The sequence below is a fragment of the Homalodisca vitripennis genome, chromosome 7 (genome assembly GCF_021130785.1).
Source record: "Homalodisca vitripennis isolate AUS2020 chromosome 7, UT_GWSS_2.1, whole genome shotgun sequence".
NCBI lineage: Eukaryota > Metazoa > Arthropoda > Insecta > Hemiptera > Cicadellidae > Homalodisca > Homalodisca vitripennis.
Window position 1 is genome coordinate 28,122,932 of NC_060213.1, and position 16,756 is coordinate 28,139,687.

General features: G+C 33.4%; 1 protein-coding gene across 1 annotated transcript; it reads right to left on the reverse strand.

Annotated features, from left to right (window-relative positions):
- Positions 1–290: 290 nt before the first annotated feature.
- On the reverse strand, positions 291–16,469 carry LOC124365768 (tyrosine-protein phosphatase non-receptor type 23-like). The gene is made up of 2 exons (XM_046821772.1): positions 16,313–16,469; positions 291–1,403 (listed from the first exon to the last, which is right to left on the reverse strand). The coding sequence occupies exons 1-2, from the start codon at positions 16,335–16,337 to the stop codon at positions 403–405; spliced, it is 1,026 nt and encodes a 341-aa protein (XP_046677728.1). The 5' UTR covers positions 16,338–16,469; the 3' UTR covers positions 291–402.
- Positions 16,470–16,756: the final 287 nt, after the last annotated feature.

Here is a 16,756-nt window from a genome sequence, read left to right on the forward strand (position 1 = left end):
CATGGAATTTTCGTAGACTGGTACTGTGAACCAATGATTTTACTAACATATGCGACACCTAATGAAGTTTCTTTGGACTTTTCAGCTATCCAAATGGTGTTGCTGTACAAATCTTAGATCTGTATTGTGGTAGCATCTAGTCGTAATGTGTAGATCTATTCTATATGCAAGAATTGGATGTGCTTTTTCTTTCCAATGGTCTGGCCAAATACACAGTCAGGTTTGGCTGTCATGATGCTCAGCACTTGTCATGCCTACTCGTCAAAGGATTAAAATAAATATGAGCTGTGTTCTTGTAATAAAATAATTATTACATTCATACAAAACAGTATAAGCAATATAGATATCCATGATATGTTACAATTTGTTTCCTATACAAAGTCAATTATGGTGAGACCATGATCAGAAATGGTAGATTGTATTTTCAGCTGGAGCAGGATTGGGATCTGGATGAGCAACCGGGAGAGGGTGTGGAACAGGCAGTGCTCCAGCATGAGCTTCTGGGTAAGCTATAGGCAGAGGGAAGGCAGATGAAAGAGGTCCTGGATGAGCCTCAGGATAAGAAATAGGATGAGGGATTGCTATGGGTATGGGTCCGGGATGAGCAACTGGATTCAGATTTGGATGTGCTTCTGGGAAAGCTACAGGGAGAGGATGAGCTGATGCTAGAGGTACAGCATGTGCTGAAGGATTTGGATGTGCTTCTGGATGTGCAGAAGCTAGGGCATGAGCTGATGGTAGAGGAAGAGGATATGCTTCTGGATATGCAGAAGGTAGAGCAAGAGCTGATGGTATAGGACCAGGATGTGCTAAAGGACTTGGATGGGCTTCAGGATAAGCAGCTGGAAGTGCATAAGCTGATGGACTTGGACCTGAGTGAGGTTCAGCGAAAGCTGAAGGAAGAGCATGAGCTGACGGTATTGGGCCAGGATGAGCTGAAGGATTTAGATATGCTGATGGATTTGGATGTGCTTCAGGATGGGGGACTGGGAGAGGGAAGGCAGCAGGCATTGGTCCATGGTGAGCAGAAAGACTTGGAAGAGCCTCTGCAGCTGGAAGCGCTAATGGCTCGGGAAGGGCTACAGGTGATGCATGAGGCCCACGAACTCCGAGGCTATGTGACCGACTGATGCGGGAAGACTCTGGTTCAGCATCAGGAACCGCTTCCGCTTCAGCAAGGGCTAGTGCAATAGGTTCTGGGTTAGCTTCAGCAGCAGGGTGAGCTGAAGGCAGAGGCAGAGCTTCTGGATAAGATTCTGCTTTTGGCTCAGCTTCTGGATCAGGTTCTGCGGCTGGACCTGAGAGGTGAAGATTGATGGGTCCAGAGATGCCAGGAACTGGACCACCGAATGAGAAGGACGGAGTAGGTACTGACAGACTGCTTTGACAAAGCAGGAGCAACCCTGGAACCAAATTTGTAGGATCCTAAAATTATAAAGGACCCAAAATTGTATCTCGATTTAATTTTGGAAAGAGTTTGAAAAGTAATAAAAATAAGTTTTTGAAAAGTGGTCATGAAAAAGACCATTAATTAAATCTCCATAATGATGCTGAATTGAATACATCCAACGATAATAGAAATAGATTATCTTAACAATCATTTTGTATAGATCTACTGTACTTTATTAATATAGATTAAAGATTAAAGAATACAGAAACATATTGCAGATATGAGTAAATTACACTATAATTGCACACATTTTTCTAAAAGATACAATCCTTCTAAAAAAAAAACCCCTCCCCAAAACAAAACAAACCCCCCCTACAAATGTTTATTTAGTCATTAAATAATAATAACCATTTTTTAATTTGAGCCAAAAAACTTGTGGAAATAGTATTTTAGAGAGTTAAAAATCCTTATACATATACAGGGTGTCAATTAAGTCTGGAACCTCTTTTTTAATTTTTGAACCACAATAGAAAGAAATACCAAAGTTCACACGTGCTTACTGGTGATAGTAACGCACACATCTGCCCAATTACCGACCGGATAATCCCTTTGGGGGACGGACCACAAGGAGTCAGACAAAATTCTTAAATAGCAGTATAGGTCAAGTTTGGTATCAAATTAAAGGTCTTACTTAGCAGAGTACAATGCTGCAAACCGGACTTCAAAAGGTGGATTCATTCAGTAGTTATAGCTATTTGAATTTTAAAACAATTGAACAATGTACATTATTAAGTATTACAAGTAAACACCAATTTTTAAGTACCTGTGATCAAAGTAAGTGTTCAAAATGTTCCCCTCCCATCATCTGACAATGTAGTAATCGAAGCCAGGAATCAATAATTATTACCAATAACACAACCAACTACTGTTAGAATGTGAAAGTGGCAGATAGAGTCATACACAGCATCCACAGAAACTTAACGTTTGGGAAGGTATTACAGGAAATCAAATTATGGGCCCATTATTTATCAATGGTAATTTAAATGGTGACTCGTATCTAGCAATGCTCCAAAATGAGATACTTCCTGCACTACAAGCTGCTCTTGGTCGACAATTTCAAAGATTTTATTTCTAACAAGATTCCCACACTTGGCGCGCCACCACACTTTGCTCTCTTTTGTTAGAGAATACTTGGATACAATATTCCTTCACAGATGGATTGGAAGACATGTTGCAGTAGAGTGGCCTGCTCGTTCCCCTGATTTATCTCCGCTGGATTTTTTTCTTTGGGGATACCTCAAAAGATAAAGTTTATCGTACTAAGCCTCGAGATTTGGCGCACCTAAGAAATCTCATAGTCCAAGAAGCTCAAAATATTCCTCGTGACTACCTTCAAAGGGCAGTGGATGGCTTTTACAACCGCCTAGGACATTGCCAGATGATGGGAGGGGAACATTTTGAACACTTACTTTGATCACAGGTACTTTAAAAATTGGTGTTTACTTGTAATACTTAATAATTTACATTGTTCAATTGTTTTAAAATTCAAATAGCTATAACTACTGAATGAACTACACCTTTTTGAAGTCCCGGTTTTGCGGCATTGTACTCTGCTAAGTAAGAACTTTAATTTGATACCAAACTTGACCTATGCTGCTATTTAAGAATTTTGTCTGACTCCTTGTGGGACCATCCCCAAAGGGATTATCCGGTCGGTAATTGGGCAGATGTATGTGTTACTATCACCAGTAAGCATGTGTTGAACTTTGGTATTTTTTTATATTGTGGTTTTAAAAATTAAAAAAAGAGGTTCCAGACTTAATTGACACCCTGTATATGTATAAGCAGCATATACATGTTTTGATCCATAATTGGATCAAACATTAATACAGATTTTGATTCAAAGCTAAATAAAACAAATTTACTTACTACATAATGAGAAATCAAGTAAACTTAGATGACCTTCTCATTATCAAAAATTAATTTTTAGAAATAATCAGTGTTTCACTAACAGTTTTGCACTATATAGTAACTGAAAATTTGAGTTATATGATAAACAGTGTTCCTTCTGATTTCCAAAACTCTCTGACTTGAATTTTGGCCGAGTGAATAAGAGAAATTTTAAAACCAAACTATAAACTGGTTATTACCCAGCAGGGATCACTTCTGGCTGGTTTATACCTTCCAGTTGAACCCACTGGGGCACAGCAAAAAAACCGATGTGCCACTTCAATCTGGGAAACCTTATGGATGTCCAGTAGCAGCACATCACTAACCACAAATGTTGAGATTCTGGGGTTCATGGGCAATTCGATAGGTCTAGTTTACTATGGAAGATGACTGTTGGAGTTGGTGGGGTTTGTTCCCTAACCTCAGAGGTTCTTGTTAACCTCAACAAGGGTGTGCCTCCCCCTATCTACTTTGACTGGAGAGGCTGGTTCAGAGCTGGCCTCCCCTTCTTCCGGGGGAGACATGACTTTGAGATGTAGTGCCCTAATTCTTCCTCATGGATCTCGATAGGAGGCGGCCCCAACTCCCTAACCTTACCCATCCTGAATATCCTATCACTCCGGAAGCAGCACAAAGGTTCTTACAGGACTAAGTGCAATTTATAAGCTTCTTGTCCTAAGAGAACAAAAAAAAAAAATGACTGGTGATATAAAAGTTGGATTTTCCACATCACTCAAATTCAAACCTTTGTTGACATAGAGAGAAACACTTTATCCCTCAGAAAATGATTTCAAAATTGTGTTTTTAGCAAAACAATTATGTGATCTTTCTTCTGTGACAGGAAACAAGGACGTAGCCAGTGAGGGCGTCCAAGGGGTCCGAAACGTCCCCCCCATTTGTTCAATAACTTTTTTAGTAAAACGTTTTTTATTATAAATAATTCAGTATTACTGACATGTACTGCTGAATGATCGTTCTCAACATAGAAACAGGTCAAAAACTTTTTAAGGAACAAAATAGGGCCTTACTCTTTATCCACTGCGGGAAAATATCAGTTGTCTGGATCCCCTCCCCAAATCTTTTTCTGGTACCTTCTGTGACAGGAAAGGGTTTTTCTTTTTAAATCTCATACCAAGAGTAAAAACAGTCAATGTGGCCCTGTCCAGACCATTTAGGAAGTCATAATTAATTATAGGAATAATAAAAGTTGTCAATTCATAGTAAGCAATATAATCTCTATTAGTCACCTGCCAATTTAGTTATATCGTACAGTAGATATTTTGTATCACTCTTACTTAAGCTTACAAAAAAGTACATTACAGGTCCTTGAATTTTATTTGCATCTGTGCGATTTTGGAATTTTAACTATGGTACTTGATAAATCAAACATTGTTCTGTTCAAAATAGTTGTAACTCCTCATGGAATTAGAGTTGAGGGGGAAAAATATGGCAAATAACTGGAATCAATAATAATTTATTTAGAAGACAAAATATGTGTGGCTTCATATTACAAATACCAAGCCCAAAGAGAAAACTCCTCCCCAATGAGTGAATCCTTGAAATGCACAACTACCCATGGGTTAGTCATAGTCATAGTCATAGATCTTTATTCAAAGCTGTAATATTCAAAATACAGTCAGAATAGTGTCACAAATACAGATAGACTAATATCATCACAGATACAGGTTAACCTATCTAAAATCTTATGTTAACTTAACATAAATATTGTTAATTTAAACAACTAAAATCAACTCAATTTTTATTTTTTTTTAATGGCCCAAGCCCTCAAAAAATTCTTCAAAACAATAAAATGATCGTGATATGAGATAATTTTTTAATTTATTTCTAAATGGATTGATTCCTTCAATTTTTTTTATGTCAATAGGAATGTATTGAATAAATCGTGTACCGGCGTATTCAGTTTTCTTTTTAAACAGCTCTAATTTATGATTTTCAAAAATTATACCACTCCTAGTATTATATCTATGAGTGGCATAGTTAGGTATATTTTTAAATTTTGTGTAAGTTATTGTATCGTATATGTATTGACTGTAAAATCTTTTTAAATCTCATACCAGGAGTAAAACAACCAATGTGGCCCTGTCCAGACCATTTAGGAAGTCATAATTAATTATTATAGGAATAATAAAAGTTATCAATTCATAGTAAGCAAGTAATCAATTCGGTTGAATAAAGTAAAGAAGTTGCTGCTACATAATCCCTTGTACACTATTGAAGAGTATTTTGTATGATATGATGAAAACTGAAGACCAATATAAACTTTGTAAATACCAATTTTTATTATTAGTTTAATGACGCTGTTAGCAATTCTCTATGAATTTGTAAATAAAGACCAGGGTTTTAATTGGTTACTTTATCTGAGATTGTGCACAGCAAACTATGCTCCAAACCAAGCATGGCTAACAATAGAAGCAAAGATAAAAATAATAATTGTTAAACACGTTAGAGTTAAAAATAAAGGACATCATAGAAAATTAAAATGGATTAAAAAAAATTTTTGATACTAAATGTAAGTATGTATTATTTGATTCTAACTATTTTTTTGTATTAATAAAAAAAACAAACAATACAATAAAATAAACAGCAAAAATAAACACATATGGCAAAAGTAACACACAACACAACAAAACAAACTTTGGTTACACAAATTCATAACATTTTACTAAAAAGTAGTTGCCATATAGCCCATTTGTAAATAGCATCCCAAACATTTCATAGGGATAAGTAACATTTATTAGTAAATATTCACACGACCCAAGGACGTAGCCAGCAAGGGAGTCCAAGGGGTCTGGACTTCCCCCCAAATTTTCAATACTCTTTTAGTAAACAATTATTATTATTACCTATTTAAATAATTCAGTATTAATGACATGTACTGCTGAAAGATCGTTCTCAACAAAGAAACTGTTTATGAACTCTGTAAAGAATAAAATGAGGCCTTACTCTATGTTGTGGGCACTACAAGAAAATATCAGTTGTCTGGACCTCCCAAAAATTTCCTGGCCACGTTCTTGACACCACCTCTTCTGAGTGACTGAATTTCCAAGTATTAAGTCAAGTAAGTTGGAGCCATAATGTTATCTGTTACTAATTGAGCATTATAAGATAATAAAATTTAACAAAACTGTCACCATATTTGGATCTGCCACTTCTGAAATATCAATATTGTAGATTTTCAGAGTGCTAATGAAATGGAATCATAATTTCATAGTTGAAAATGTCTATTGAAAATCACTAAGTATTTTTTTCAGAATTTTAAAGATTACTGTAGTTTCTATCTTGATAGGTCTGTAGGGCAGAATGCCAAAGTCTGGAGGCCATGGGAGTTTATTATAGGTAGCATGAATGTCTGTGGGAAACATTACATAGCATTTTTTTCAGTATTTTTAAAGATTTTACTAATTTTAAGGTCACTGAGCTGAAGGTATAAAAGGATTTCATCTTGCTAAAGACCAGGACAAAATAAAAAAAAAAAACACAACTTTCTTTTACAAATAGATGTTAAGAGAAATTGTTGAAGTAGGCCTTTAACAAGTTTTAAGAAATTATTGATTTAAAAAACGTTTAGTCCACTTGTATGTACAGGTCGCCTAATTGTAAATGATCAGTTCTGAATTGATAATTGTAAGTGAATTCTTATAAACTATTGTGAAAATTGTTTGATAAAGACAGTTCCAAGTTGAAACCAAACAGTTCCTTAGTTATCTATAAGTTAACATGAATCATTGCAAAATTCCAAGATTTTTGGATTCCAGATCAGTCTTTAAATTAGAGTATGTAGCCATTCCTTAGTAATATGAATGGACCATGACAAAAAGTAAATTTTTTGAGTATTTAAACAATTTTATAGCTGATTTTTTAATGTTTAAGCCCAGTGGAATTCTGATGTTAAGAGACAATAGCTGTTGTATCTTTGAGATTATGTGTTTGTGTGAAAATTTTTTTAAGATTTCAGTTATTTTTATCCATAACACTTACAGAAGTGAAGTACCTACTGATAGAGAAGCAAGACTGTTTCGATGATACCACTATTATGAATTGTTGCAAAATGGTACCTATTAGGTTTAGGAAGAATCGGAAAACCTGGAGAGAGACAGCAAAACAGTTTCTTAGTGAGGGACATAGAGGGAACGTGAATGTCTGAATAAAACTCAGTGGAGTTTATTCAGCTGCTTTCTTAAATTTCAGTTAGTAATAAATTGTGCACAGCATTGAACATAACTGATTCATATTTTGTTTCTACTTTAAAACACGTTATTTACAAACCTTTAAAATCTCCTTTAAAATATAAAGAAGAGTCAATCTTTAGTGTTAAGAAAATTAAATATTTCTAGCATCACCGTTTTGATCCAACAGTTATTAATACTATAATAACTATAAATAAAGAAAAACTCATAAACAATGAAGAGGGCCCTATTAAAATTTTCAGTCTCCTTTCTTCTCAATTTATTAAAAAATTGCACCGTAGCCATATCTAATTTTTCATACTGGCTAAAATATTTCCAAAATCTTTGTATTTACATATTTACAGCATATGGTATTTTAATTGTAATAAATATTATGTAAATATTTATTTATAGAGTCGTCTGATGAGGAAACCTTCAGTTTCGAAAGGCCTCACCCGAAAAATAAATATATTGGAAATGTTATGTAGGTATTCTTTATATTTAGTAATATTTATAAGTTTTTCCAATTGCTCCAAGAGTCTTCAAGTTATCAAATCAAATCAAATCAAATCATTTATTGTCAAGATGTAATGTACATACATATAACAACGTCAAATATTAGGCTAAAATAGTATATTCTAAATTTTCTCTTAATACAGTATAAAAATCATTGACACTGTACAGGCAAGATTTGAGTAACAATTTTTTTACACAGTTCTTAAAATTAGTTCTACTTAAGTCTTTTATAACTAAAGGCAATGCATTGTACAGCTTAATTCCTTGATACTTAAAACTGGATTGGGTGCTTGAAAAATTACATTTTGTTAATACTAGGTTATTTCTATTACGTGTATAGTAACTATGGATATTACTATGGTTAGAGAGGTAGTTAAAATTATCTTTTACATACAGGAGCACATATAATATATAAATAGAAGGCAGTGTTAAAATATTAAGTTTTATAAAAAGAGGTTTACAGTGTTCGCGGTTTCCTACATTACATAGCAGCCTTACAGCTCTTTTTTGTAGAATAAATAGCTTGCTTGCAGCTTGTGAGTAACCCCACAAAACAATCCCATAGGTTAGACAACTGTGGACATAAGCATAGTATATCTGCAGCTGAAGGTCTGAGGAAATAACACCCTTTAGAGATCTAATTAAGAAAATGCCCCGAGCAATCTTTGAAGCAGCATAATCAATGTGAGTTTGCCATTTAAGATTAGACTGGATGTGTACTCCAAGAAACTTGAGACTGAAATCATTTTCATTGGGCCTATGAGCTAGTGTTATTTGTAAATCCTGGATTTTTTTGTTATTAACACATAACTTGTTAGCTGCACACCAATCGTTTATAATCAAAGTCTTAGAACCAACGATACTTTTACATTCAACGTCTGATTTAGAGCTGACTGTAAGCCCCAGGTCATCAGCAAATAAATAAGTGCTTACACCGCTCTCGCCCAGATTAGAAGGCAAGTCATTTATATATGCAATAAATAGAGTTGGACCTAAAATGGAGCCTTGTGGAACTCCATAATTAACAGGGCGAGTTTCAGAAATAGAACCATTTAAGTAAACATATTGACTCCTATTGGAGAGATATGACTTGAAAAAATTTACAGCAAGTTGACTGAAACCATAGTAGCTCAACTTACTTATTAGGATCCTATGGTCGACCGTGTCAAAGGCCTTGGAAAGGTCATAAGATCTAAAATTAACAGCATTTTTCAGTTCCAAACCCTCAAAACAGTCATTTACAAAAGACTGAACTGCATCAGTAGTGCTCCGTTTAGCCCGAAACCCAAACTGACAGTTACTAATTAACCCATTAGTTTCCAGATAATAAACTACCTGCTTGTGAAGTAGGCGTTCCAAAACCTTTGACACAACTGGAATTATCGAAATCGGTCTATAGTTACAGATTTGATCTTTAGGCCCCTTCTTATGTACAGGAATAACTTTATTAACTTTCAATACATCAGGAAAAATGCCAGACTTAATACATTCATTAAATAGGTAAGTTAATACTTCACAAATATAGGCAGCACATAATTTCAAGATTGGAGCATTTACACCAAAACAGTCTAAGCATGTACTGTTAATTAAACTAATTATAGCTGCATAGACATCTTCAACTTTAAATTCAATAAAATTAAAATCAACATATGGAAGGGTCAAGTTGGAATACCTGTTAAGATAAAAAGAAAATGTATTATCACTAGTGGGGATATTATTACATGTATCTTCAACTGAACAAACAAAATAATTATTAAAACTATTGGGTTCCAGTGTCACAGAAGAACTCACTGATTTACTATTAGGTCTGGCTGTTTGATTTATTAAACCCCAAGCAGCTCTACTCTTATTTACAGCTTTGTCAATTACACCATTATTATAATTAAGTTTGGCCTTTCGGATTTCATTCTTATACACTGTTTTAAGTTTCTTGTACCTAGTTTTGAATTCAATGTTACTCTCTGAGTTGGTGTTATTAATTATATAATGTAGCTTATCTAATTCAGATTTTATTTTAACTAGGCTATCATGGTACCAGGAAACATTAATATTCTTACTTTTAAGTTTTTTAGTCTTAAGAGGCATAGAACAGTTTAGTGCCCACATAAACAGATCTAGAAAGAGCTTGAACTTAGAATTTATATCAGATTCCAAACGGTATACATCATTCCAATTTATAAGCTTAAGATATGATAACAAAAATGAGGTACCAATGGCACAAATGGGTCTAATTATTGACTTTTCTGAGACAGTCTGTGGCATTTTATACTCCAAGAACGCCTCGAAGAGGATGGCCAGATGATCGGAAGCAGCCGTGTGAATTACTGATGAGTGTACTCTGTCTGGGTGAACAGTAGTCAGTAGATTGTCAATACAGCTACCCAAGGTTTCACTATCACCAAGCCCTGGTCTAGTTATTTCTGAGACAGTGATATTAAGTCCAAAGCTATTGATCAAGTTGAGGAGTTCTTTTGTTTCCACATGGTTACTGAGAAAGTTTACATTAAAAAAAAGTTACATTTCAAGTTACATAAATACATTTAATTCTGCACAACTTGATCTGTGACAAGGGACGTAGCCAGCGAGGGGGTTCAAGGGGTCCAAACCCTCCCCCCAATTTTCAATTACGTTTTTTATAAAACGATTATTTTTTAAATAATTTAGTACTACTGACATGTACTGCTGAAAGATCGTTCTCAACAAAGAAACTGGTCGAGAACTTTTTAAGGAACAAAATGGAGACTTACTCTCTGTCCACTATGGAATAATATCAGTTGTCTGGACCCCCTCTCCCCCCAAAATCTTTTCCTGATTTCGTTCTTGTCTGTAACGTGTCTTAATGACAATTATGTACGTACATTATGTAACGTAGTTAATGGTATGAAACATCATTTAAATAAGCTAACTTGTAGTATGTCTAATCTTGAATTTTCTGTTGTTAATGTAAGTGTTGAACAAATGTATGGTGTATAAATTCACTAAGTAATAGTTCAAGTCTGGTTGTTTATGGTTTTAATTCTAAAGTTTTAAAACTTGATGCATCCTATATTGCTGAGGTGTTAGCTTATTTAATGAATCTTTGTATTGATAATGATTAATAATTTCTAAGATGCCTTACACTATTTAAAATCATGTCATTATTTAAAACAGGAGCAAGAACAGATTACAAGAATTATAGACCTGTCACAATAATTTCAGTTATTGCAAAAGCGTATGACTATGAGGTCATAATCAATAGACAAGTTACAATTTGGTTCTAGACATAAGAAAGGATCAATAAAGGCTACTGTAAAATTTATAAGAAATTGTAGTAGAGGTGTAGACGATAAAATAAGTCATAGGCAAGTTTTTTGAAATGTCAAAGGCTTTTGGCACTTTAAAGTATGCAATGTCATTAAATAAACTTAAGTTTTATGGGTTTAATAATTTAGTCTTAAAGATTGAACTCTTTCCTAAATGATGGATATAAAATGATTTATTTTAATGGAAGTTTCTCTCATTACAAGCCAGTAAATACAGGTGTTCCACAAGGTTCCATATTGGATCCTATATTGTTTATAATGATATTGGGGTTAACGACCTACCACCTTCATTAAATAATAATAATGTTATAAATTCATACTTGTTCAATGATGACCTAGCAGTTTTATTGAACTGTAAAAATTCTCAATTAGTTAATGACTATTTACAGAAATCTAACTCTATTGTGGTTAGTCTGCAGCAAACTTCCTTTATTTGAACAGTGAAAAAACTCAGGTGATTGGATACAGATTAAAATACAATCAAAACCATGAAAGTTTTTAGGTGTTTATATTGAAGACAATCTAAAGTGGAATACTTATATAGAAATGTTATTGTATGCAAGAAGCTGGCTAAAGGTATCTTTATGTTGCTTAAATTAAGGTTACTTGTAAATATTAAAGTATTAATTGCAGTATATTGGGCTGTTCAAAGCTATTTCTCATATACGATTATTGTATGGGGCAGTGTCTAACTAAAAAATGTTATTCATACTATAAAAAGGGCCATGCAAATGATGTATAATGTAAATATTAGAACATTGTAAACCTTATTTTTTTACAATTGAAATTGCTAACTGTGCCTTCTTTATTTGTTCTTGCAGTATTATTATAAGTTAAAAACAACCTTTTAAAATGATTGGTATAAAGTATATTGTCTATAATTGTCTATTGCCTATTGTATGCAGTTCTAAACACAATAGTAGGCTAACTACCAGTCAACAAAGAATAGTCTTTAGAGATATGAATGAAATTGTATAATATGCTGCCTGGTCACATTAAGTGCTTAGATTCAGTTGAATTTAAGAAATTCATTCAAGATAATTTGATAAAACTAGTTGTATACACTGTCCATGAATTTGTAGAGTCTATTAGACAAAACAAGTTATAGGCTATAAATTTAATGTCAATTCACTGTATTGTATAGGTTGTTACATAATGCAACATAAATTTAAGAATTGTGATGATTTCATGCATGTTATTGATTTGTAACGGCAATAAAGATTCTGATTTTGAGACATTTCATATGTTATGGTATTAATTCTATTGAGAAAATATAACACAGATCCTAATCAAAGTTTTTGGTTTGCGTGTAACCACAAGATTTATCTACTATGATTATGAACTGTATCTTTGAAATATAGATACTGTATACAGTTTTATCTGCAGTGTTTAGTGAAATGAAGCATTTTGTATTTCAATTGTTTGTAAAGAATTTCTACTTAAAGAAGAAAAGAATGATGTATTTATTTTTGGTAAGTACATTTTTTTATCACTTGATTTTTACATTCGTTTTATACAGCAATTCCATGTTTACTGTTACAAGTTTTTTTCAATAGTAATTTTTTATAAAAAAATAAGGAAGTTGCAAGCAAAACTGTAAAATAGTGCATAACAGTCTTAAAAGGGTCTGGTAATCTTAGTAATTCTTGTGTAAAAGTCACTTAGGATTTGGGTTAGGTAAAGGAGACTCCAGAGATACCTTTTAGTGGTCAATTGTCATCTAGCGTAGCTCAAATCTTCACCTTGAGAGAAACTATTCCAAAGGAAACAACAAGAGGAACCCATGGTAAAAGGATCAGTAGTATTTCTCTGCAAAAGGTGAGAAATGTTGAACAGCTCTTAAGAAAATATAAGGGCAGATCACCAGGAGGTGAACAAAAGGCAAAATGAAAACTCACTTTGTCTTTACAAAATTACAAAAAATATCACAAATGATCTTTATTGGGCCAAAATTGCACCAGTGATTATCACTAGAAGGTTTATTCCAACAAGTTTGGAAAATCTCTCTAATTCAAAACTTTGGATTATAAAAAGAAACCATCAGGAGCTTTTTTCTAAGAGATCTTAATGTTGTGTTCAAAACATACATGATCATCCAAGATCATCCATTGTGTTTTAAAAACAGCTCTTCTGAAACAGAACTAATAACGGAGACTCAGATACAGTGAAGGTTATCCATCAGCGGAAGAAAAATGTAGTACTTATCTCTTATCTTACATTCCTTTATGAGGGAATTTAGCAGCAGTCAATTCCCTCTTTAAAGTGTGAAGATGGATAGAATAATGCAGCAGAAGAAGAAAAGCAGTGCCATCTTTGGATGTGGCTTTTAGGTATAGCTGTGAGTGATGTAAGTAAGGCATTTCTTATGTTTAATTTTACATTTGATCTGAAAGTAACTAATAAAGAAACTAACCTCTTTTGTGATGAAGCAATATGATTTAGATATGACCCTATTGAAGGTTTTCATAGTACTAAATTAAAGGGTTAGTATGCCTTGCACGCTTATGGATGCAAAGGGTAGCTTGTGTAGCGAAGGCATAAGCTATAATCCTACATTGACCTTCGAGATATTAGGATATTTACCTCTAGGACAGGAGATGAGCACGACACCAGGGTGTATGCCATTAAGTAAGTAAGCATAAAGGAATCATGCCTGTTTGTTTAAATTAAAGGAGCTGTCTGATAAGAGCATAGTATCAAATGTGTCTCGTTACACAACAAAAGAGTAGTGTTCACAATGTCTCCATATTGTGAAGGGATAATTGCTTTGCAAAAGATTCCTACAAAGCAAGAACATAGCCAGGAAAAAATTTGGAAAAGTGGAAGGGTCCAGACAACTGATATTTTCCCGTAGTGGGCGGAACAAAGGACCCAATTAAAAGTTATTGACCCATTTCTTTGTTGAGAACGATCTTTCAGCAGTATGTCAGTAATACTGAATTATTTAAATAATAATAATTTAAAGTTTATTAAAAAAGTAATTGAAAATTTGGGGAGGGGGTCCAGACCCCTTGATCCCCTTGCTACAAAGTTTCCATAGCGTTTTAAAACAGTGGTTCACAAGGAATCTAATTCAGAATACATCGTGCATGGACCACACATCAAAGTAGTAATGCCCTCGGAAAATCATTCTATAATATTTTAAGCAGAAGTAATGGCAATCAAGACTTGTGCTAAGAGGTTAACACAGCAGGTCTTAACCATAGAGGTGCTAATATCTGTATATTTTCTAACAGTCAAAACTGCTTAAAAGTATTAGATGACTACCTACCTTGATGAATCAATGGTGGTATTAGAATAGAATACTTTAAAAGGCAAAGAGAAACATTGTGAAATGAGTGACAGACCTATGATGTTGTTTTGGAGGAGCCATAACCAGACTATAGGAGTCTCAGTAAAGTTATGGTTAAAAATGAAAAGATAAAGCAGATAAAAAGACAGCAGGATACAGGTCTCTTTTGAATCTCATGAACAAGACAGCTGAACTATGACTGAAATCTAAAAGAGGTGGAAGAACTAGTGGAATAGTGAGAATTATCCAGACATCTCTTACATCAGAAATTGATTCCTAGAATTACCTGTTGAGCTCAAAGATATGAGAAAAGGATCAAATAGATCTAACTGACTATATAAGAGCCTTCAGGTAAAATAGTAAGAGCAGCACATACCGTCTTTTCATTTAAGTAAAAGAGCTCTTAAAAATGACTAGAAATAAGTAGAAAGATCTTTATATTGCTAGGATACAGGTTAGTGTTGCAGCCAGAATGGGAAATTATGAAAGTAATAAAGAACAAGAAAAATAAAAGTCCAATGTAGGAGCCTTGAAGCAGTCCATACCTTAGCAAATAAAACCATCAAACTTTGTTTAAAACGATTTGACATATTGAATAATAAAGCAGGGTATAACCCAGCTTTTAAAAACTGGAAGTTTTTTAAAAGGTGTATGTAATGGTCCTTTTAACTCTTTTTAAAAGACAGAATAGGTAGTGCACCAGGCCTTGTAACTCAACACAAACTTCTAAAATGGACTCCAAGTTTATGGCATCTAGTTGAACAACCTCTTGTAAACTCATACTGATAAGGATTGATAAGGGACAGCATATAGTTCTGAAGATCTTTCAAACATTTTTAATAATTATCAAAAAAACTAGCAAGCAGACTAATGGTACTCTTAATTGGTGAACGTATTAATTTAGTTCAACACTAGAATAGTTAGTTGATGTGTGCCAATAGTAAAAAGACTATTATTATAATTATTGTAATTCCAATGCAAAAGCATATCAGGTCTTTTAAAATTGTTAAATTAAATATACTACTTCCTTTAATAACTTACGATAGTGGTAAAGGTGTTAGAGTGGTTACAAATAAAAATCCAGCATCTTCTATCTAGAAGTTTAAAATATATATGTTAAAATAATTGTCCTTCTGGTTTAAGCAGAACAAATAGGCAGATTTTATGACTGCTGAAATATTATTCATTTATTCTCAAGGGATTTAATATACTCAATATATATAAAAAACTGTTCGAGACACAAAAAACTGCTAATAACAATAAGTTAAGTAAATACAAGCATTCCAGAAAACTATTTTTTCTGTGAGTTATGAATTTTGTTTAAGTTTGAACGGCTGCCATTTTGAAACAAAATGGTGAACCAAGCTAGCCAACGAATGAACTTAGCCAAGATATTTACAAGATTAGTTTTTTTACCAACTTTCAACTTGTTTGGGCTTTTTTTAGGACAGTTATCGTTACAAGCCATGTTCAGTAAAGTTACGCAAAAATATTCAGTAAGTTCTACCATGAGGATAACTGCAAAAGGCTGTTTTGTGTACAGAATCTACTAAAAGACTAAAATATTTTTTAATAAATAGAAATTTATCTTGTACTGAAACAAATATAATAATGTTTAATAAATAGTAATAAATAAATCAATAAGCTTGTAGAGAGGATCTCGGAGATGACTCACCAAGTGACACCAGGGCTGTTACCATCTTCACTATTGTAACTCTTACAGAAAACTGCGAAGCCGTATCTCTGAGTTCTTCACCTTATAAAACTAATTTTATCAATACTACACATTCAACAAATCATCGCTACCATAAACGACCAGTATCTTGTGCAAGCGAGACATTCTTCCTTATCACAGGCGTTCAAGGTCATCAAATGTGTCTGTAAATGTATTATTTTTTATTTTTGTATAATTATAAAATTATTGAAGGAGTCTTGAAGGAATAGGTAATTAAAGTTCTCTGATACTTTAATATGTATGAATATGATACAAAATATGCAATGAATACATAAAGAGAAATTCACTATTCTAAATAATTAAAGGTATAAAAATCACGTAACAGACACAAATATAAAAATATTCCTGATGAGGTTATGATTAGCAAATTTGTGTCCATAAAAA